This window comes from Solea solea, chromosome 14 (assembly GCF_958295425.1).
Source record: "Solea solea chromosome 14, fSolSol10.1, whole genome shotgun sequence".
NCBI classification, from domain to species: Eukaryota; Metazoa; Chordata; class Actinopteri; order Pleuronectiformes; family Soleidae; genus Solea; species Solea solea.
The window spans coordinates 14,328,705-14,350,580 of record NC_081147.1 but is presented as its reverse complement, the minus strand read 5'-3'; the positions used below and the strand labels follow the sequence as shown (position 1 = coordinate 14,350,580).

General features: G+C 40.5%; 1 protein-coding gene across 1 annotated transcript; it reads right to left on the bottom strand.

Annotated features, from left to right (window-relative positions):
* On the bottom strand, window positions 1–20,215 carry nr3c1 (nuclear receptor subfamily 3, group C, member 1 (glucocorticoid receptor)). Its single transcript, XM_058649567.1, has 9 exons — window positions 19,869–20,215; window positions 18,129–19,342; window positions 8,285–8,445; window positions 7,652–7,768; window positions 7,236–7,520; window positions 6,489–6,633; window positions 5,930–6,060; window positions 4,991–5,148; window positions 1–4,005 (listed from the first exon to the last, which is right to left on the bottom strand). The coding sequence occupies exons 2-9, from the start codon at window positions 19,340–19,342 to the stop codon at window positions 3,853–3,855; spliced, it is 2,364 nt and encodes a 787-aa protein (XP_058505550.1). The 5' UTR covers window positions 19,869–20,215; the 3' UTR covers window positions 1–3,852.
* Between the last annotated feature and the right edge of the window lie 1,661 nt (window positions 20,216–21,876).

The following is a 21,876-nucleotide window of genomic DNA, read 5'->3' as shown; positions in this document are numbered from 1 at the left end:
CAGAATGGAAAAGCGCTTTTATTGAATGGTGCTTGCTGTGATCATGAGAAGTGGCTTTCAACAAGCTACAACCGTTTCCATTATTAATTCTTTATCGTCAAACAGTTCCATGTTTTGAGAGGTACCACACAAAGACATACAGAGACCTTTAATCAACAGGAGTCACACTATAGACGAGAAATAATACAGAGGGTACGTATAGAAAAGCTATTATTTGGGAACACCACATTTTCTTTACATGGATTATATGTACATAATTGATTTTCATTAAGCAAAACAAAGCCTTTTGTTTTTAGAGAAAGCATATATCGGTGAAACATGATCTGCCCTTGATAATTCTCAAAAGTTAATGTCTGCATATATTTTATACAAAATAGATTTTCAAACAATATTTGGGTAGTGCAAATTTTTTTCTCTTTTAGATTCAAGCTGGTTGATTACTTTCACAAACAGTTTGTGTGTGAAAAAAAGATTCGACTCCTATCCTATTCACAGTATTACACAATTTGACCAAAGCCATCACGTTAGAGTGAAAAATGTGTTTTAAAAAAAATAAAAATAAAAATTAGGATTTAACAAAAACGTACAGGACTGTACATTCGTCATCTATGTGCTACTGAGCTTACACTGACATGTTGAGTTTGTACTTGCTTTGGTCACCTTGTAGTCAAACATCAAATAGGCTTATGTTATTGTGCAGTCTGTGTGGACTGTTCACTGACGAGGTGTCTTTTCCTGAAGTTTAATGTGAATCTCCTGGATGCAAATAGCTTATATCAGAAATAAAATTTATAAAAACACACACACAAAAAACAAACATGTGTCATTATGGTGATAAGATTATCTGTCATTTCTATTGCATATTAGTTGCCCTGCTCAAAAATGTACAAAGCAAGCACGGATACATTTTTGAGCAAGAAGAGGCAAAGTGTGTGATTTCATACATAAGATATAAATATATCGACCTGTTTAAATGAGCAGCAGCAGAGAGTTGGATACACTGGATGTGAAAGTAACCCATGAGCAAACCCTTTGCAGTTAATGAAGAGAAGATTTTCCGGAGAAACTGAGAAGTTAAAAAGTGTGATTTTCGCTAAACGTGGGTGTGAAGGTCAGCAGTGACAGCACAATCGTGGAACTTTTCCTTTTTTTTTCTTTTTGGTTCTACGTTAGGACATCTACGGTCAAACATGGGACGACCACATACCGAGTGACTCAGACAAAGTTTAGACAACCTGAGTGTGGGAGTGGCCTAACGATCATTAGTGCTTTTATGTTAGTTGTTAGGATGTTTTGACATTTTTTCCGACTATAAAACGCGAGAGCGCGGCTGGCGCCACCTATACGTCCAATTAGCTGTGAAACTAGATTAAAAAGTGTCACATTCACATTAAAACCTGGATTATTTTGTGCTTTGAACAGAAACAGCCAAGTTACACACCAGTGACAAACGGACAAAACTCAACTGATGAAAATGTTCCAACCACTTGTACCACACGCAAATTCGGGATACTGACAGACCTGTGTCATTCAGTGAGTACACAGAACACTATTCAATGCTCTGTGTCACAAATACTTTTCACTCTAATTTACCAGCTTCAATGCTGGGACTTTGTTTCCGGCGTCTCAAACACACACACCTTTTAACATCACAGAAAAACAGACAAAACAGGAGTTTGGCACTGAAATAGTTCCCAGAGAATAAAGGATCCATTTTGCCTGCCTTCCCAGTAAGTGACGCTACATGTTCACTCAAGTGTGACTTTGTGAAGTGACTGAAGCTAAGTGCTTTTCCAACATCGGGGTTTTCTGACACACTGAAGGACAAACAAACATGTAAAAGCATTAAGAGACACACAGATATAAAGACAAGGTGCCTACAGGGCGTTAGAAGAGCAAGAGGGGTTAAAGCAGAGTGGTGAGAGGGTTTATCAGCAGCACTGGGAGATTTACAAGATTATCAATCTACCAACAGCCGAGCCAAAAGTGCTGTTCATCATAAAAACGCTTCACTTGGAAGGAATAGTTCAACACTGGAGGAAATGTTGGATGGAAATTCTGAAGAAGGAAGGGTTTGTGTGTGCGCGTGTCTGACTATTTTTAAGAGGAAAACCAGTTACCAGGCAACTGGTGAAGACTCCAGTACAACACCCGCACCAGCGAAAACGCAGACACACAATCCCATGAAAAACGGTGACTATTGCACTGCCTGTGCTGCAGGAGTGCGTCATCTCTTAGTGGGGTCAGAATAGTAGGTTTAAAGCTCAGTGAAGAATCTGGTGACTGCAACTCTGGAGACTTAATTCATATTTCCTAAAAATGGTAAACTATTCCTTTAAAAGGGACTTTAAAGGTCCAGTGTGTAACATAACAGAATTCATTGGCAGATACTGAATATTCGACCAACACCAAGTTAACAATCGCTTAAAAATAAAAATGACCTGGTCTTCATGTTAGAACAAGACCTTTATATGTAGTTTATCCAAGGGATTTGCTTTTCTGGAGGCCGCCATCTTGTGTCACTGAGATATGACCTCTAACTGTCCTCTCTGACTCACATGGGAGACAGAGGGGGAGGAGCCTCCGTTTATCGCAATCTGTAGAAGTCACCAATTCTTACACACTGGACCTGGTCGGGCTTCTTTCCAAATTAAACATGACTTACTTACATGCCCTCCAATTTCTGATTGGTAGACGCTCAAAATATTACATTCTATCAGACTATTGGGGTAAATTGGGGGCTAATCAAATATTAATAGGGACTGTGCCCTATATTACATTGCATTACATGTAATAGTTCCCTATAGGAACTCCAATTAAACCCCACCTCTAGAGCCTATACATCATAACAGTCTTTCTTCACAGTCTTTTAAAGCCTTTAGCGGGGAACTAAGTGCTCGACTGGCACTTACACGTGGAGTTCAACATGAAGGGGGAATGAGGCAGACCTTCTCAAGAATAAGGACCATTTTCGATGCATGAATTGTGAGCTGCCGCTTTCAAATGGTTGGGGGGGGGGGGCGAGAACATGGAAAACTTCTAACTGCATGTGATATAAAAAGTACAATCAACATATGATGGAGGAAGACCATGGTGGGTGTTTGAGAAGCACGCCTTGGACATGTAGGAAGAAAATGGCTAAAGATGACGTTTGAAGCAAACAAGGCACATCATTTTCCCTTTTATAGCAGACCTGTGTACACCTGGAAGAGGTTAGTGAGTGGGTGAAATCCTTTGAATGGTTGTGTCTTAACAGCCCCACAGAACTGTTTGGTTTGTCCATAGTATCAAAGCAAATCAGAAAATAGCTTTTACATGACTGAAGATGTTTTTTTGTTTTTTTTTATCCCCTATGACAGACAAAACATTACGTTAACAAAACTCCTCGAAAAACTAAAGAGGAACCTACAGTCAAAAAGCCTACTGAAGAGCATGTTATTAACTAAGTAACCTGGGAAACTGTAAAAACTGTTACGATTGGAAAATGTAGAAAATATCAGCGCCTGTACATAGATAATTGTTTAATCTACTTTAGATATTGTTCTGTGTTTAAAGGTAAGAAACCTGAGACAAGATGGATGTTAGCCTATTTCTCTGTGTGATTATCTGTTTACCTTACAAATAATTCCTACTTGTTGTTATACACTACACCTTGGACAAAAAAACTAAACAAAAAAAATCAAAATCAAAACACTGCTCTCACCGTCTGGTTCCTATACAAACAAACATGTCCAGTCTCTCCCTACAGACCTGTCAGCCACTGCACAACGTTGCAGGGCGATGTGTGGTGGTGGTTCGGTGGCGTGGTAGGACTTCTTTTTAAGGCATTGTGTCCGTTATGGGGGGTCACAGTTATTTCTGGTGGAAGAGGAGGGGTTTGACGCTCCCGGCTTTGAATTTTGGTAACTGGTTGCTGATGATCTCCACCAGCATTTCTGGGAACTCCACACTCAGGGATTTATTCACAAAGGTGAAGAAGCAGAAGTCGAGAAGTCCTCCAACCATCTGCAGGGCACAGAGGACAGCGTCATTATCTACACTTATTAACATGTCTGTGCTCTACATAGGCCTGATTCTTTTGAAACGGTCTGTTAGGGCCGTCGCTGTTAGTGCAATACCATGCGACTGTCTTGTCTCACCCCACCACAGATTCAAACTCTTCTCCAATGGTAATTATAATAATAATAATAATAATAATAATACTCCTTACACACTGGTTAGTAGTTCCACTCCCAGGTCAAATGACTGCAGTGCACAGTTTTTTTTTTTTTTTTTAAATCAGCATCAGCTCTGTCCGTCATCAGTTATAATTAATTAATTAATGTTTGTAGCGATCCTTACCTTTTAAAACTTCAGACAGCGCTTAGTATCATTCATTCCATCAATCAGTTGTTCTATTCTATTCTCTGTCCTTTAACTGCTGCAACATGTGCATTTCCCCAATGTGGGGAATGTCAATAAAGTCTAATCTAATCAACCTAACGATCCACAATCCATACAAATGACAGCTGTTGTTGTTATTTTTTTCCTATTTTTGATTTTTGGCGCATCTGTGACATTAGCATAGACACGGGTGACACAGAGGTGAACTGCCACAGGGTAGAGCAACCACTGGCACTGGGAAAGGTGTTAATCACCAGAGTGAACCATAATAATTGGCGTTAAAGAGTCTAAAGAGACAGACAAGCTGCTTAAACCTAACACACCTTCTGAGTTAAGATAATAAGACATTAACACAAGGTGTTAATTAAACGTGATTAAAAATATCTGGTTTTGCATGGGCCTAGTGGTTATGATGACTATAAAACTGTTAAGAATGTAACATGCAACGAAACAATTTCTTTAAACTGCATGAGCTCTTAACCACACTGACACTGACACAAATAAGATCAAACACACACAGTGAATCACCCGCAGCTGGTCCAACTACGTGCCGACAACCCGTAATGCTGATGTGGCACAAGGCATTTTTGTCCTTGAGTCTCTGTACCTCATGCATGGAGTCCAGCAGCTTGGTGAGCTGATAGAAACGCTGCCAGTTCTGGCTGGAGTTCTCCTCACGCTTCACAATGGCTTTCCCCAGCTCCTTGATGTAGTTCATCCGAATCTCTTCAAACACAGCCTGGCTCTTCAGACCGTCCTTGGGCACTGTAGAAAGAGAGAGGTCAATATCTATGACAGGGCAAAAACAAAAAACTAATTTCTTTCTGTGCCAATACTTCACATTTAGTCATGTGTAAAGGGGAATTCCACCAATTCATACTTTGTCTTCCTGCAACGCTCAAGTCCCTGTGAGAATTCAGAGCGACAGCTGAGTGGCACTAGTGCTTCACTTATGTTATCAGGCTTTAGTGGGGAGAACAAGTGCTTTAAGTGAAGCATGTTGCAGTTATCCCATAGGATTACATTGTGGCAACTGCCGGTCGAGTCCATTCACCATTCACCATTCACTTTTAGACATTCCACTCAGGTTGAAAAACCCTGGAATTCCCATTTAAACTGCAAAGGAGCACAGTCATATTTTACAATTTTAGTAAATGTTCATGTTTTGAATAAACATCACATTGTTTCAGGGTACACACCCTCGATTACCACACTAATAAGACACACACACACACACCTGCCAGAACAAAACAAGCACAACCTGACAAAAGCTGCACAGACTATAAGGTGTGTTCAACTACCAGTAATTATGGTTTATAGTTAAATCCACCTTGACTATAATGCAATACGATGCGATAACCCTAACCTTGTACAGCCAATTATTTTCTGTTCCACTTCAAATATTTTAAAAGGAAAAACCTGGGTGTGTGTGTGCGTTTCTCTTTACCTAACCAGGAGATAACTGTGTGATAATGTTGGTGTCACTTATTTCTGATGACTGAACTTCAGTAACTGAAGCAAGAAAAAAAAAAGGCACGCGTCTCACCTGTGCTGAGCAGCAGCAGGACCTTCATACACAAATACTCGTCGTGGGAAACCTGCAGTCGCACAAACTCGCTGGAAATCTTCAGCATCATCTCACACTGGTCAGCCATGTACGGCAACTTCATTCGCTCCCTGGTGGAATCAGAAAGGATTGTTACCATTTCATGGTACTCATCTATCATCTAACTCATCTATAGATTTGTGGGTGTATATACACACACAGATATATATTTATATGAAATAATTCTTTCAGAAATGAGAGTCAGTTTCATTTCAGTTTGTTGAAACAGATGGTGTGTGGGTTTTCTCTGGGTTCTCCGTAGATTGGGGATTAGTAGACTGGACACTCTAAATTGTTATATTGTATTATTATTGAAATAAATAATGCCCATTTATTCATTGATTTTGAAAATGTGTTTTCAGCACTATGATACTCATAACCATGAAGCACGACATGAGACTTTAACACTGCTCCATTTCTACTGGCAATGGTGAGGCATGACCTCACCATGTGTGGACACAATAATACATTTATCGACTAAAGACTTAATCATACATACTCATTGATGACGAGGTCAGGTGCAAAACAGAGCATGTTGCCATTGCTCTGTTGATAAGACCTCCAGCCCAGACTGAATGACATGAGGAAGAGCCATGAGCACTGCAGCAGGGTCATCTGGTCATCCAGGTGCAGGTTCCTGAAACCTGCGGGGGGGGGGGTGTAGAAATTCTTCTTCAGATTAACACTCATGAGTGTGAGAAGTGCGTTAGTGAAAAAACAATGAACATTAACCAAATATTATTTTCAGTAGGTGGCATTTTTAGGCACTTCCTTTTGTAATTGGTTCTAAAGAACATCTTCACAGATTTCAGTCTAATTACAAGTTTTTCTTGGGTGTCAATTCAAGGCTTGACAACGCAAACATGTGAGTTGCAACAACATCAGGTGTGTAAACCTAATGTGTGTGTGTAGAAAATATTACACCATTTGCATCAGTTGTCAGTTCAAAATCAAATCAAAGTCTTCTCTCTGCTGTGGACTACTGACTGCAGAGGACTCACTGGTTCATGGTTTGAATTAAATGTGACACATTCTGGCTGCGTTTTGGCTGATAATAAAACCAAGGACAACAGCGCATGTCGTAAAACATTTACACGTGCTCTGATATGGCTCAGACAGTATGACATGTCTGTGTTCAGTGTTAGAATTTAAAAATGAACCAGCACATTAACCTGTCTGTCACATCCATCACTTTGAAGAGTATAATAATCTCACTGCACAGAGCCTGCATGCACCGTCGACTAACCTGGCAGAGATTTGGCCCACTTGACAGCTGAGATGACCTGTCGGCCGCCCAATCGGTTCAGGGTCGTCATGAGGCGTGTGGAGGTGATGGGCAGGGTGCTGTCGTAGCCGGCGTAGATGGTCTCTGGCTCGATGGCCTTCAGCAGGGACAGCATTGTGGGAACCAGTTGAGGCATACCCTTGGGAACCAGGGTGCAGGCTTCAACTGGTGGAGGTGGCGGTGTCACCTGGGGCTGGTTGCCCTGTTGGTTGCCCTTATAGCGGTTCATCTTCTTGGTTTTGCGAGCTAAAAATAGATAGAAGCAGACATACAGGACAGGGTTACATGACAAAAACAGAACAGGTGAAAAGGGGTCAGGGACAATTGTACCACCTCAAGGGTACACTTTACGTAATGACATTCTGGTTAATATGCACCTTCCAAGTTCATGCCTGCCATCAGACACTTGTGGAAGCGGCAGGCCGGGCAGTTCTTTCTCCTGATCTTGTCTATTATGCAGTCGTTCCTCCCAGCACACAGGTAATTATGCTGCCCTAAAACGAAAAGCAGAGCAAGATTAATTTGGTATTTACCACCATAGTGCTTTAGCAAACACATTCTTGGTGGTATAAAAAAAAAAACCCAGTATACCTTATACATCCTGAACTATGTCTCCAGTTTTTAAATAAGAATAAGCCAGTTGGTCAGACAGTGGTCACAATCACTGGATCAGATAATACAAAATTCATACAAAAGATAACCATCAAACCAGATATTATCTTAATGTCAACTGAATGCTTCACTTCGCACAGTTTGTAAAAATGTGGGCTAGTTAAATGTGGGATCAAAAATATTTGTTGTACAGTTAGAGCTGTAAAGGCCAGTAATGGCAAGGTAGTAAATGCATCAACACACACGTGTTGTTAACGGCTTACTATATGTTAATGTATTAAAATGACTACACTGGACTGATTACGTAGCAGTGGATACGCAGTATCGGACAAGAAGAGGTGGTATTCAGCATCCCTGCTTAAAAAACAAAAACAACCAACCAAAAAACTCCTGTTTACCTTCCACCGCTCTCTTGAAGAAGACCTTACAGCTGCCGCACGTGAGAACACCATAGTGGCAGCCTGAAGCCTCATCGGAGCACACTTGGCAGATTTTATGAGTTGCACTCTTTACCTGGCCAGAGGTTGTGGCAGTGGCCCCTTCCTGTCTGGAGGTAGAACTGGAGGGAGAGGACGAAGAAAGCAGAGAAACATCAGGAAAACTCACTCTTAACCTCTTAACCACAAAAACATACAATTTATGAGCAAAAATAAAGCAATGCATCCTGGCTCCTACAGTTTGTTTTTGGCAATGGTGGTAATCCACATTGCTGCTTAGGAGTCCATTCCATTTCAGAGCACTTACTATATGTCTACAATATGTCTATTAATCAGAGTTTGGCTGTAGCCCACACGTATTGGTGTGCACTAAAACTACACATAGATTCTATCTTTTCATTAGTCAATGTGTCCTTGTGTTAATTTTTTAATTTGTTACTTTCTTTTAAGTGTTTAATTGTCTGGAGACCAGTGGTACCATCTCACACCCAGTGCTTGTCAAAAAAAACAGCCCTTCTCTCTTAAATTTAACCACACATATGTCCAGACCCAGTTAACAGTGTGTAGAGATGCACTTCTTCAAAACTACCACTAGAGGACATAAGGCTTTGCTGCAACCAATGACCAGCGGTCCACACCCCCTTCTCCAACTATGTGACCACAGCAACACAGGCCTACACTGAGAGGATATTGAACATGAGACATGCAACAACCAAGTCTCTCCAAGTGTCCACATGTTTACCACTGCAATAAAAACATTTAGTTTGATTTGATAAGAGCCACTCACAACTAAAACATGCAGATTTGAGCCAGGGAGCCAAGTTGTGAAGCTAGAGTGTATTTTCCATACAAGCAGGACAGACCGGAGAAAATCTGCGTAAAACATAAAACATCATGTCCAGAATCTTTCAGCAGCTGGATAAAAACACACCAAGAGAGATCTGAGAGGAGGATGTCTAACCATGACAGGGCTAAGAGCTTTTCTACAGACAATAATACACTATGATCAATAAATATGCCCATTTACCTCTTATGACTTATAAACGACTGTGCAGACTTTCATTTTTGACTTGCAGTGTATTTCAAATCTTAAACTGAATCACATTTACTATACTGGCTGGTTTTTGGGGGAGTGGACACCTCAATTTAACTAAGACTACTCGTCCATGAAGACTTTCAAACAAATTTGAAGGCCAAAATCATATTCTGCCAAGACATTTTATCAGGACAAAAGGTTTAAGATGCCATCAAAATGATTTAATAAGAAAAACAACACTACACATTGTGTTAAAAAGGCATTATTGTTCAAAGTGGACAGCATAGGAGGAGAGAAAATTATTAATATGAATTTTAAATTAATGAAAAGTTTTATCTTGGAATATATTTGTGACAATGTTCTCATTACAAGTTTCACTTGGCATTCATTTCATACAAATTTGTATTTCTGATGGTATCATCAACGGAAATTCTGTCTCTGACAATAGCAGCATGTGTAAACTGCTGCTGTTTGGATCATAGTCAACAGTCCACTGAAATGAGGAGAGCATTCTGGGTAAAAGTCCATACAGTAAATACAATTACTATAAAGCTGCATCTGTGCAGGACAGTATGCCATCTGTCATGCACAGATGTACGTGGGCTTTCCTTAACATACTGCCCGTCGTGCAGAAAAGTCACACAACTACACACATGCAATGAAAAAGCCCTTCGAGACCAAAAAGGAGGGAGTGGTGGCCAGCAGGCTGGATGGAGGGGCTGATGAGTGGTCATGGTAATGATGTCAGAGGGTGTGGGGGAGGGTAACCAGCTTCAAACTGTCCACTGGGACACCAGCGGGACAGCTTTGCTCACCAGCTTTAGGTTACTGGTTCAAATCCAATTACTGCAGCTGCTGTTGGTTTGCAACAACAAAGTCAATCTCCGGCGATGTCACAGCTTCAAAGTTTTATCAAAACTTGCATTTGGGACCAGTTTAATTTAAGTTAATGATGTTCAGCAAAGCCATTAGTCAAGCTACCAATTTTTTTAACTGTCAATACTCAAAGGAATCAATGCTGCAAAGTGACATGGAGAGATCAAACTTCCTCTTTTTGAAACCATCTGTTGAAGTGCTTGCTTGCCATCAACAGGAAGTTCTTACATTCCCTCAAAGTTTACTATAGGTCAGAGCTCAGTCACCGCACAAAGGCAGAGACACCCCCAAGATGGGCCTCGTTAAATGTTTGTGTCTGCACAAGTGTGATCAATCAGCCTGGGTTGGATTGAGCAAAACCATTTTGCACACTTACGCTAATGCTCTGCTTAACAATTCATAATCCCCTTTCAGTCGTGAGTGTCACAAGTAGCTTGTCAGTCACCTATATAACCCAAGCTTCTTTGTCACTTTAGCCATACAGCTGTTCGAGATATAGGATTGCCATACCAGCCCTTTGTTTTTATGTATGATAGATAACTTTCTGTTTGTGTGTTTACTCTGCAACTTAGTCTAAAGCGACTTTAAGTCATCTTACTTCAGTTCAGGCCCATCTCCAATTCTGACATTTAAAAGAAAAATAATCAATAATCACATGGATGTCTCATTCATATATGAGAACTAATAAATTGTTTCTGCTTATCGGCTATGATTCAGGGAGGGGGCTCCAGAGTCAATGTAACCGTTTCATTATCTGCAGCTACATTTTAGCCACACATCTTCCTCTGGACTGTAACCTCCTGTTTCAAGTTTACAGCTGCGCATGATTCATGAGTTCAACATCACTGTTTTTTAACGTGCAACTGACAAAAGACTGGGCATACAGTTCTTTACTTTGTACAATTATCTCGCCATCTTCATCAAAACTGTGAGCATGAACAGGAGCACATATGAGAGTCAGAAGGAAGTGCCTCTTCCCTGAGGTAAGAACGACTAAAATAGGAAAGGAAACTGGTGTGCACGCTCTCAGTCATAGTTACAGGCAGAACAACAGCAGAGCTTCTGTGAGGGAGTAGAGAGGCTGAGTTTGTTTGGCTAAAGATTGGCCTGAAGTTCTCTAAAATATCCACCTACTATGCCCTCCAATACAAACAGTGTATGTATTTATACGCACATTGATATTAGTGCAACAACTTCACTAATTATAAGTCGTGCTGCTGCTGCTGCAAATGAATGCATAACAGGCTGCAAATGTAAGGAAAATCCAACACAAATTGTCTTAAGGTTTTAGCCACACAGCCTCCTGGGGATTTGGTTGCTAAACATACATGGACAGTAAACAATGTAAGCGCTATGAGACTGTTAAAGAGTTGAGCTAACTTACCAATATGGGGCTTATAGAACCATAGAGCTTATAGAGGAGTATTTCAACTCTAAGAACCACCGTGGATTCTATTAAAGGAACAGTGTGTAAAAATGAATGACATACATCTAATGGTGAAATAGCAGAAGGCTACACTACTCCCTTTTTGCAAGAGCACAAGTGAACTATGATGGCCTTTGAATGCTAGAAAGAAGGTTGTTCATCTTTGTTTGCATAGTTTACATAAGCTTTAAAAGGCAGTCTGGCTGTGTCCATTCAGGTTACTGTAGAAAAATGGCAGCAAAAGACGGCTGTGTCTGCAGAGAAAGACTCTTGCCTTAAGTACTTTCCCTCATTCTTTTCTGGAGAATGCTTACACATCACAATAAAAACATGTAGAATAAAAAACCTGTTTAAGTTAAATGGCTTTGGAGTCTGTAAGTTGGCGTTCATGCTCACAACTTTCCAGTTGGTTGTTAAGGGGGAACTTAACCTACCATCGTGCATCATTATATAGGTTTTATTGGTGTCATAGTGCATCTCAAAATACAGTAAGGCTTTACACAAACACAACACTGTCAATGTAACTGTTGACAGGAAAGCTGCAAATCTCCATGCAAACTTTTTGGGTTGTAATTAACTACAGTACCTGATATGAAGTGATCCCTCAGGATCGTTGGTGATCCAGTAAAATGCTCGAGAATGAGCCTGTCCCCGACTGCTTCTGCATCCTGGTGCACAACAACTATCCACCATCTTTACTTTTTTATGAAAAGAGCCAGTCTGCCTAGAATATTACCAGGTATATATGCTGCTGGTTACATCATGTCAATGGACGTAAACAGCATTGCTACCTGCCAAAATGGCGTTTTGGTTGCATGAGGTCAGCTACCGGAGCTCTATTGTCTAATCTGTCCGGCAGGAGTTTCACAATAAACAGAAAACTTTTAAACTTCTCATAAAAGGTCTACAACTCCCTCCCTCTCTGAAAAGCATTGACTCGTCTGTCATTGTCAGACTGTTCATTGGTAGCAACAGCAGAAGTCCTGCTGTGTTGTAGGGCAGTCAAAAATAAAATCCATAAAATCTTTACAGTCCTCTGCAGGCAGTCTGTTCCTGTCACAGCCGCAAGACATTAAATCTAACGTTGTGGAATCCTCTGCCACTGAAACTGTTACTCTATGCTTCTCAGAGGGTTCAGCTGTGACAGCTGCTGTAGCCAGGGCCAGAGTCATCCCCCAGAGCAATGGTATTAACGGCATTCCTCTGTAAATGTTTCCTCATTTTGAGTCTCAATGAAGGTGGTTAAGATCTAACCAAACCCCTTTGCCATACAAAGCCAATACCTGACGATGCAGAGATTATGGATTACCGAACTGCATGTTTATTGACATTTTTCACATCTATGTTTTTGACATTTCTGGCAAATACTCTAAACATTAGTTAAGATCAGGAAAAATAATGTGGTAAAGAACCTTAAGAGCAATATTTAAAGTATGGTAAGGGTTAGAAATAGGCTGAGGTTGAGGTATGGAACATATGGCAACTGAAAAAGGTCAAGATGAATTCTAGCTCTGAGATGGGACTGCAAGCCTCGTCTCCAGCATTGAATTCAAGCATTTTAAATTTTATTATTGTGCTGCGTTAATCTAAAGTTCACACTTCCTTTACAATCGAATAAATTGTGAGGTTGAGAATTAATGTATAGAAGCATGTTCAGTACAGCTGACATCTGGTGACTGAACAATTACACAATTCACATCGTCATGCCACCAATATAGGTATGAGGAACAATGTCCATGGTTATTATTGATATTGTTTTGTTTTTATTAGTAAGATGCATTGCTATTCTGGATGAAGCCGTGGGCCCGAGTCAACAATGAGACATTGTCCCATTGCCCCCCTCTTTGTTGACCTGCTTAAATAACAGTTACATTTGTAGCCCCAAGCAGCATCTTAACTTAGACCAGAGTTAGAAACCAATGGCCGAAGACTAAAAAAACAACAACAACAAGAAAGGATTTGAGTTTCCATTATGGGAGCTGGTAGTGAGTGTGTGTAGGGGGGCGGTGGCTTCATGGCCAGTAAAATGAATTAAAGACTTGCTGCTGCCACTGCTTCTGTGTGCATAACTGTAATACCTTCAGCTGGATGTGGGAGGAACCCATCCCAACACTGGGGCTTGCTGACTTGACAACTGCACACCAAAGTAAAAAGAACATAGAACAATCAATTTCCACCTAACCCCAACATGGGAATTTTTTCGAGAAGCCCATTCAGCACCAAAACACAACGACATTTGATACAGAAAAGGCAAAACTCTGGTTACAGGGAAATCATACAAAAGCGACAGGAATGGCTGTCATTTGATCTGGAGCATTCACTCAGCACCAGCTGTGGAGCCGTGGGAGGGAAAGTCAGGAGAGTGAGAGTTTCATGGCAGTATTCTGTGGTCTGCCTCCTGCCTGGCCTGCTACTGTGCTGCACATGACACAACCGCATACACGGGCACACACCTACACACTGATGCATAATACAAAGAGCTAGAGACCCGCATGTCCCATACACACACAAGGATAATGATTAAAGGTGATTTACAGCTGCTAAAAGCTGCTGCTCATAGTCAAGGTCTTTGCCCTTGGTGGCAGGAAGCAAACGCTGAGGAAGAGAGAGCAAGACTACCAAATAACAACTTCTGCCAAACCTTTCTCAAAGAACCTGAGGCTATTCATATCCTAAATACAAGCTTTTATAAACACACCAGACACAGGCACCAAGGCTCTCAGGTTTGACTTTACCAGCAATGGTCTGGTTTTAGTCATAGCCCTAAAATCAAGACATGACTCTCCACGCTGCAATGACTGTATCAGCTTGTACATTCTCAGCTGAGACGAACAATCGGCAGAGAAATGCTTAGCTCTACTTATAAACTGAGTTAGAAAACTGCTTTAGTGCAGCACAGTGTATTTACATGTATTTTCCCTTTCTCCTAGAGCTATTCAGATGTGAGTCACAGCCAATTCTTAAAATGTACTCTCTCGCCTGGGTTCCCCAACTGAAATAACCATAGTCACTGAGACAGCAAATCACAGTTACTGCAGAACTGTGTGCAACTAACGGCCATTCAATAATCAATTCAGTTTCCCTGTAAGCCCTATTTAGTAGAGCTGTAACTCTCGTTTATTTTCATAATCGATTAATCTGTCGATTATTTTCACGATTAATCCTTTGGTCCATAAAACATGAGAAAAAAAAAAAAAAAAAAAAAAAGTACAGTGTTTGGCAAACCAGGAAATTATGAAGTTCTTGAATGTCTTGTTTTGTACACAAACCAAAATGATTCACTTTTAATGATTCCTGTGTTATATGGAGCAAAGAAATGAAGAATATATTCACATTTAAGAAGCTGAAACAATCAGAAATCTTGTTTTAATAATAAAAAAAGCTTCAAACCGATGAATCGATTATCAAAATAGTTGACAATTAATTTTGTAAGTAATTGTTGCAGCTCTACTATTTAGTGAACAACTTAAATTTAATTTAGAATTGTATCAAAGCTATGCATTTAATAACCCCAAGCTGGCTAATACATGTCCTTGTGGAAACTTCTGTGCCAGGCAAAACTCAGCAGCAAAATACTTTACACATCTGACTCGCAGACTGAAAAAAATGGGTTGGGCTAATCTTAGGCGGAGGAAATGCCACACTAAAAACAAAGGTTACATAATGCTAAGCTGTCACATTATCTAACAGGGAAATTATGCTCATGTTTTTTTCCCCTCAATTTACTGCAACGTAGTGTTAACTTGACCACATACAATGAGGGTGTGTATTTCCAAAAATGGTAAACAAGCAAAGCAGTTCTCAAGGTGAAACATTCTCCACTGAGTAACCAGTTGTTTGAGTCAGACAATGACCATTTTAAAACTATGATGTAATCAATGAATAGCCAATATCTGGAAAATGAAAGCACTGAGAGAAAACTGGTTTGTTAGAAGTTCTGCCACATGTAAAGTAGTATCAGGCCATGCTATGTCAGACACTGTGGTATGCAAGCTCCTCGGAGCAGGGTGCAGAAGAGGCACCCCTGTTTTGACCTTGTTGACTTGAGGCACCGAAGCCACCATAACCCCTCAATCAGCTGATTTCAAACCACCTCATGTGACACAAGTGGAGGTGAATAACCAGGACAAAATGCTCCAACTCACTTGAATCACATGTACAGAAATGCTAAGCTAAGACACAAACAATCCAATAACCAATCGCCAACACAACCACACAAAATTACCTGAGGTCACACTGCATGCATAAGATATAATCGTATGCTCACACATGCATCCAAATACCAAAAAGATAGCGTGATTGAAGTCATATGATAATTGCTAAATTATGTGTATCTTGTGTCTATCCCCATCACGATCACCAGGCATGAGAATGACTGTCAGACACAACATTAAGCACAAATAATACAAAAATAATTTACTCATTGCTCTAATCGAAATGACACACTCTTGCATGCCAATCTTTAAAGAGATCTCTCCCTGTCAGATACTGTGAATAAGATAGGTGTCAATAGAGGAGAGGCACTAAATCTTGGTGGAGACTTTCTTTTGAGCTGCTTCGCAAAGTGGGCCTCAAAGCCACAGTCACAGCTCAACTATAAAACTCTACAGCAAACTTTGTACAGCATAACTGTACAAAAGACACTTTGTGGGGCTGGGTGGAGCCCACACTGTGACTGGACCCAAGATTCATTTGAATGGCAGCTTACTGCAATGCAATGACAGCATAAATTAGGATTCAGCTAAATCACGTGGACAAGTCAGAAGAACAAGCAGCCCTTTTTCACTCCTCTCTGCAATGGAAGAACTTCTTTTTTTACATACAGTACAGACAAGGCAAATCTGTGAAGGTGACAATTAATTAATCATAATACTTCAATTACCTGTCTGCCCTTTTGGCGGCAATCTGTTACACAACAAGAGGTGAACATGTCAACTTATTTTTGACATATTGCAGCTGGAAAAACGGAAGAAATTTGACCAAATAAACCTCTTTAACGTAAAAATACACTATCTGGGATTAAACACAGTCGATGACACATTTAAGTCAGGACATGTGATATATACACACACACACACACACACACACACACACACACGTTGCTGCTGAGGCTCATGCAGTCTGACAGAAAAAAGATCTAGTGTCAGTCACAGATAAATGCAGAATTCCCCTGTTTTATTAGAGTGCATCATTGCTGCAGCCTGTGCAGTGCATGAGCCTATCTCATAAAGCAGGGTTAGTGGGTCAACTAGCCAACATGGGGATTTGCCCAGGCATTTTTAACAAAGGATGCTGTCTTAATTTTAAAATCAAACTATTTTGCTTGGTACCCTGCACCATAAACACACACTCTGTGCCTCATTAATTAGCTGTAAGGAAAACGTAATAATTCTAAAAGACAATATATCAGCATCTCTTTTAAGTGGGAAACAAATATAGTGACACAACAAATGCCGCAACAAAAATAACATATTTATATTATACAACCTCTGAGATTTGATGTCTGTATTCACCTTTATTATTCTTGAATACTTTTGCTGAAATCTGGAATTACATCCATCACTGCCACTTTTCAACATGCATTAAATATCTTGCTCATCTGATGATGCCACATGTCACTGGGTGGTACAAACTCTAACAGTCCTGTTTGTGCACACTCCACATTATGAGAAGTGATAACACTAACCCAGAATCACAAATGTTTGATTTGTAAAACCAGATTTAAGAGCCTGATTTTATAGTTAAACTATAAACGGCAAAAGATGGTGTACAACTCAGATTTTAGAGACTATAGGAATTTTATAAACAAACTTGTATCGGGTACATCTATCCATCTCTGACACTCTCTTACTGAGCTGTACACACAAACATGCACACACATGTTTTGAGCAGGTGAAGCCAGGTAGATTAAACAAACAACCATCGGCCAGCAGTTTTAACTCATGACATCCCAGCTGTCACCAGGTATCAGTAAACCAAAAACTTCATTAGGTTGACATTTCAGTGACATTTCTAACTATGCTTCTAAGGGCAGGCATCTAAAAATGGTAATTAAATGTCAGTATTGTGTTCATATTGAACACTGCTATAAGACATTCAAAGAATAAAAGAAAACTTGACTGAGCGGCGACCAGTAATACTATTTGTTTTCATTTGACAAGTTACACTAATAATTTCTTACCCAAATTGCCATTACATAATATGCTGCTAATAAATTAATTATTTTGGCACAGGAGAACATGTTTGCACGAGGTTACCGACTGGGCTCTTTGCCAATATTCTGAGGGTTAGCTCTTTGTTGCTAACATTATGATTTACACATCTTATGATTGTCTGCTAATGCAAGGGATGGGATTAAATATGACATAAGTGCAATCAACAGAGAAATATTTCAGCTCAGGTTAGTGAGGATCCATTGACAGCTGAAGTCAAACTTCACAGCTGACATGTCTGCCTTTGTTTCTTACCATGCAAAGCTGGTGGAGAAGGTAGGGGAGCTTGAGAAGCAGTCACTCGCCCTCTGCATAAGGCCCGCGCTAACTGCACCCTGGCCTCTGTTCCAATTTCCACTGATTGTTGTCACTGGAAGAAACACTTTGGACATTGGCTTCTGATCCTTCTGCTGCTGAGCTTCACCACTTTGACTTGTGTTGACTCCAAAGTGGTAGGACGGTCCTCCTGATGTGCTGACACCACAGATTGAAATGGGGTTTGAGTTGGGCAAAACTGTGGAGGATGAGCCACTTATCTGACAATTAATCTGGCCAGCAGATGTCTTCTCCTGTTTGATCACACCTGGGGTACAGAGCTGAATAAAGTCATCATCTTTTTCTTTCTTCACCAATGCAGACAGAGTGGTCATAAAGGTTTGGGGGGAGGCTGTGGATATGTTAATGCTGGACTGATCTGGACTTGCCATAATGCTGCCATTGAGAGCAACAGAGACAGCACCACTGCCATTACTGTTCTCAAGCATGGCAGACTTTATGTCTCTTTCTGAGCAAACATCCCCTAGCAGAGAATCATCTGCCAGAGTCGACAGGAACGCATCGTCCCCTACATAGAAATCTGAGGGGGACACAGTGAGCTCAAGGTCTTGGAGTAGGTCCAGAGCATTGTCACTGAACAACTTTTGGCTAATGTCCACATCTTTCCCAATGTGATCAAATGCATGATCAAGGTCAGAGGGATCCTGGTCTCTATCCATGGAGAAATCCTCTGTTTTCATGTGGAAGAAGCTAGGATCTGATCCCCCAATAAGGGAATCCATGGAGGACTGGGTAATGTCTGCTATTTTGGCATCCAACTGAGGCAAATTGTCACCCAAGGTTTGATGCCCAAATGCTGTGGAGGTCTGTGTATGGAGCAACTGCTGTTGCTGATTTCTGTGATCTTTGGTCAGGCCCCTGGGCTCTGGGTCTTCCAACGAGGGGCTTAGTATGGCTGTGGCAATGATAGCGACAGGGGTGCGTTCCTCTGGAAGGGGGCTGTTGCTGAGGCCGTTGGGTACTTGTCCTGGCTGCATGAACGGGCTGGGTGGAGGAATGACTGAGGTGATGGACATAGCACTGTGGGGAGCCACTTTCAACAGACCTCCCTCCTCCTGGCTTTCAGTGTAGACCAATTTGCTCAAACGCTCATCTCTTCTATAGGTTTTCTTCTTCACTCTACCTTTGTCCATCTTGTTGGATGGGGACACAAACAGAAAGGATTAATAGATACGGCTAAATGTGCTTAGTGCATGTGCATAGCAACCATACTCAACACACCTACAACATTTAGGTCAATGTAAAGCTTGCAATGTTGCAGAACAAGCATACCTGCGCGCCTATGACAGTTAACATGGCTAAGGGCAGCTAACTGCGGTAACTATAATCAGTGCTAAAATATTACCATGAGCACACAGACAGTCGTTTACGTTGTGTACAATGTGCGTGAAACGTAAACACTGGGTTGGCCACGAGTAACGTTACACATATCTAGTTAGCTTGTTGCCAACTACTGGCATGCTAGACAGCAATGTGGCTAGCAGCTACAGTGGCTACATGCGTACATTTACATTACACTCGGCTGTCATTAACAGCAGTGTTAGCATGCCAGCTACAACCGCGTTTATAACTGCATATTTGGTGTCAAATGTGCTACATTGCTACACTTGTCCAGTACACTCGCCATATGTGTTTATTTGAATAAATGCGCACACTTACCCTTGAAATGACTGCCTTTTTTTAAGTGTCGACACGTCGTTAGTCAACATTGTTTTGGTAGAAAGTGGCAGCCCCAGTCCACAGCACGCAACACGGACTCAATGTTTGTTAACGTGTCTCCTCGACGCGTCGTGTCCCGTCTGCATAACGAGATAAAAGGACAAACGCACACAGAGCTGATACTGTTTGTCGGTTATCTGTGTCTTGTGGTGCAAGCGAAACCCGTCAGCAAACCGCGTTAAACTGGTTAAACTATGTTGATGCGCAGCTTGCCATTACAAAAGTAGGCGCTAACCTCCAGGAAAAACATAGCCTACAAAATGGAGAACAGAGCAATAAGCAGACAGCCCCATGACTGACCTGTTTACAGTGCGCAGAGACACCTATCGGCCAAGCCCGCTCACTGCATCCGGTCATTTGTTCTGATTTGAGCCCAAACACCCCTGTTACAAAGATGAGGATGAAAAAAAATTTTAAATTAAAAAGGACAAAGGAAAAGAACAAGTAAAGAAATAAAAAAAGCTACTTTTATTTTATTTTCCTGTTATTTTGCCTTTTATTCATGAGTGCGAAACAAAATGAGACTTCTACACCGTAATTTGAGAATTCCACAGAGAGACAGACAGAGAGAAGGTGAAATAGATGTTTTTCCCTAGGTCTGTTAATTCCCCCTCTACACTATGGGATGTATACTATATTTTGATAATCTTTCACCAGCATAATCCAAATAACATTTATTTGTCCCAGAATGTGACATTTGTGACTAGTAAACAACTGTTTTCTCTATTCATTTTTGAGTCAAAACTACAGTTACATTTTGTTTCTGTCGTCATGCCAGTTCAGACCTCTGCACTTTTATCGGGAACCATATTAAGTGGTGGAAGTCAGTCTGGTTCTGCAGGAAGTTTCTTCCTTTTAAAAGAAATCTTAACACTGTTGCCAAGTGCTTGCTCATTGCACATTCTGTTGTTGTTTTTCCCCCATAATATTGTCATGTTTTAACTGTAATGTATTCATGTACTTTGGGATAATTCCAGGATGAAGAGGATATAACATGAAACAAGCTGTCACATACTGTAGATAATACGTATAAGTATGTCTCATTTATATATTTTTAGTCATGTTCAAGGCTGCACATCAGTGTATTTTACAATTTTTCAAGTGAATTAACTGCTTAATATGAAAGATGACACACCTTTGGCATAATGTTTGCAGACCTGTGTAATCAATAAATAGAACTCACATGCACCAGGCTACACAACCATACATCTTGTATATGTTTATATTAAAAAAATCTTATCTGACAGAAGTGCAGCACAACCTCATCTGCCTCAAAATGTCTTGATTGGCATCTAACCCCTGAAGAGACCTGTAAGTGTTTTTTTTATTATGCCAGAGCTTGAACTGTATGAATTTAAATGAGACAGAAACATGACACTTGGACCAATAACTGGAAATGATGTACACAAGCTTCCCAAGAACCAACAAGGCCAAAGGCCCTCATACCTTGAATCTGACTGACTTGAAATTCGATCACACACGTTCAACCATAAGGCCTCTCGGGCCATGACCATGACAGGCAACGGTGATGAATAGTTTGCTAATTTAAGCCATACATAGTATGAAAAACATCAATGTGAATTAGACATCTTTAGAATTTGTTCAGAAATGGACTAAACAATATTTGACAAGACCATTTTACTTTAATTGTGTAGACTAACCAACAAACAAACACAATTTATCGTAACTAACACTAAAGCATAAGACAAACATTACTGTGAAATTAGGATTCAGGAAGCTGTACGATGAAGATGATGTAAAGATGAAGCCTGTGGGAAAATGTTAGGTTAATTGAATTCACTAGATCTAACCATTTGATGTGTCAATTTACATGATGATTAGAGTTTTCTTTTCTCTGCATACATCATTCTAACAACTCACTTTAAAAACAGAATTAAACTGTTTGAAGTGACTGATCAGCTTGTCAAGTCTGACTTTAAAGGACTCA

What these genes read in the sequence shown, in the direction of transcription:
- nr3c1 (XM_058649567.1), bottom strand. Translation starts at nt 19,342, where the DNA reads ATGGACAAAGGTAGAGTGAAGAAGAAAACCTATAGAAGAGATGAGCGT. An exon ending in CCTGACCTCGTCATCAATGA is followed by an intron (nt 6,061 to 6,488) that starts GTATGTATGATT and finishes TGATTCCACCAG; the next exon opens with GGAGCGAATGAAGTTGCCGT. An exon ending in TGCTGGACTCCATGCATGAG is followed by an intron (nt 4,006 to 4,990) that starts GTACAGAGACTC and finishes TGTGCCCTGCAG; the next exon opens with ATGGTTGGAGGACTTCTCGA.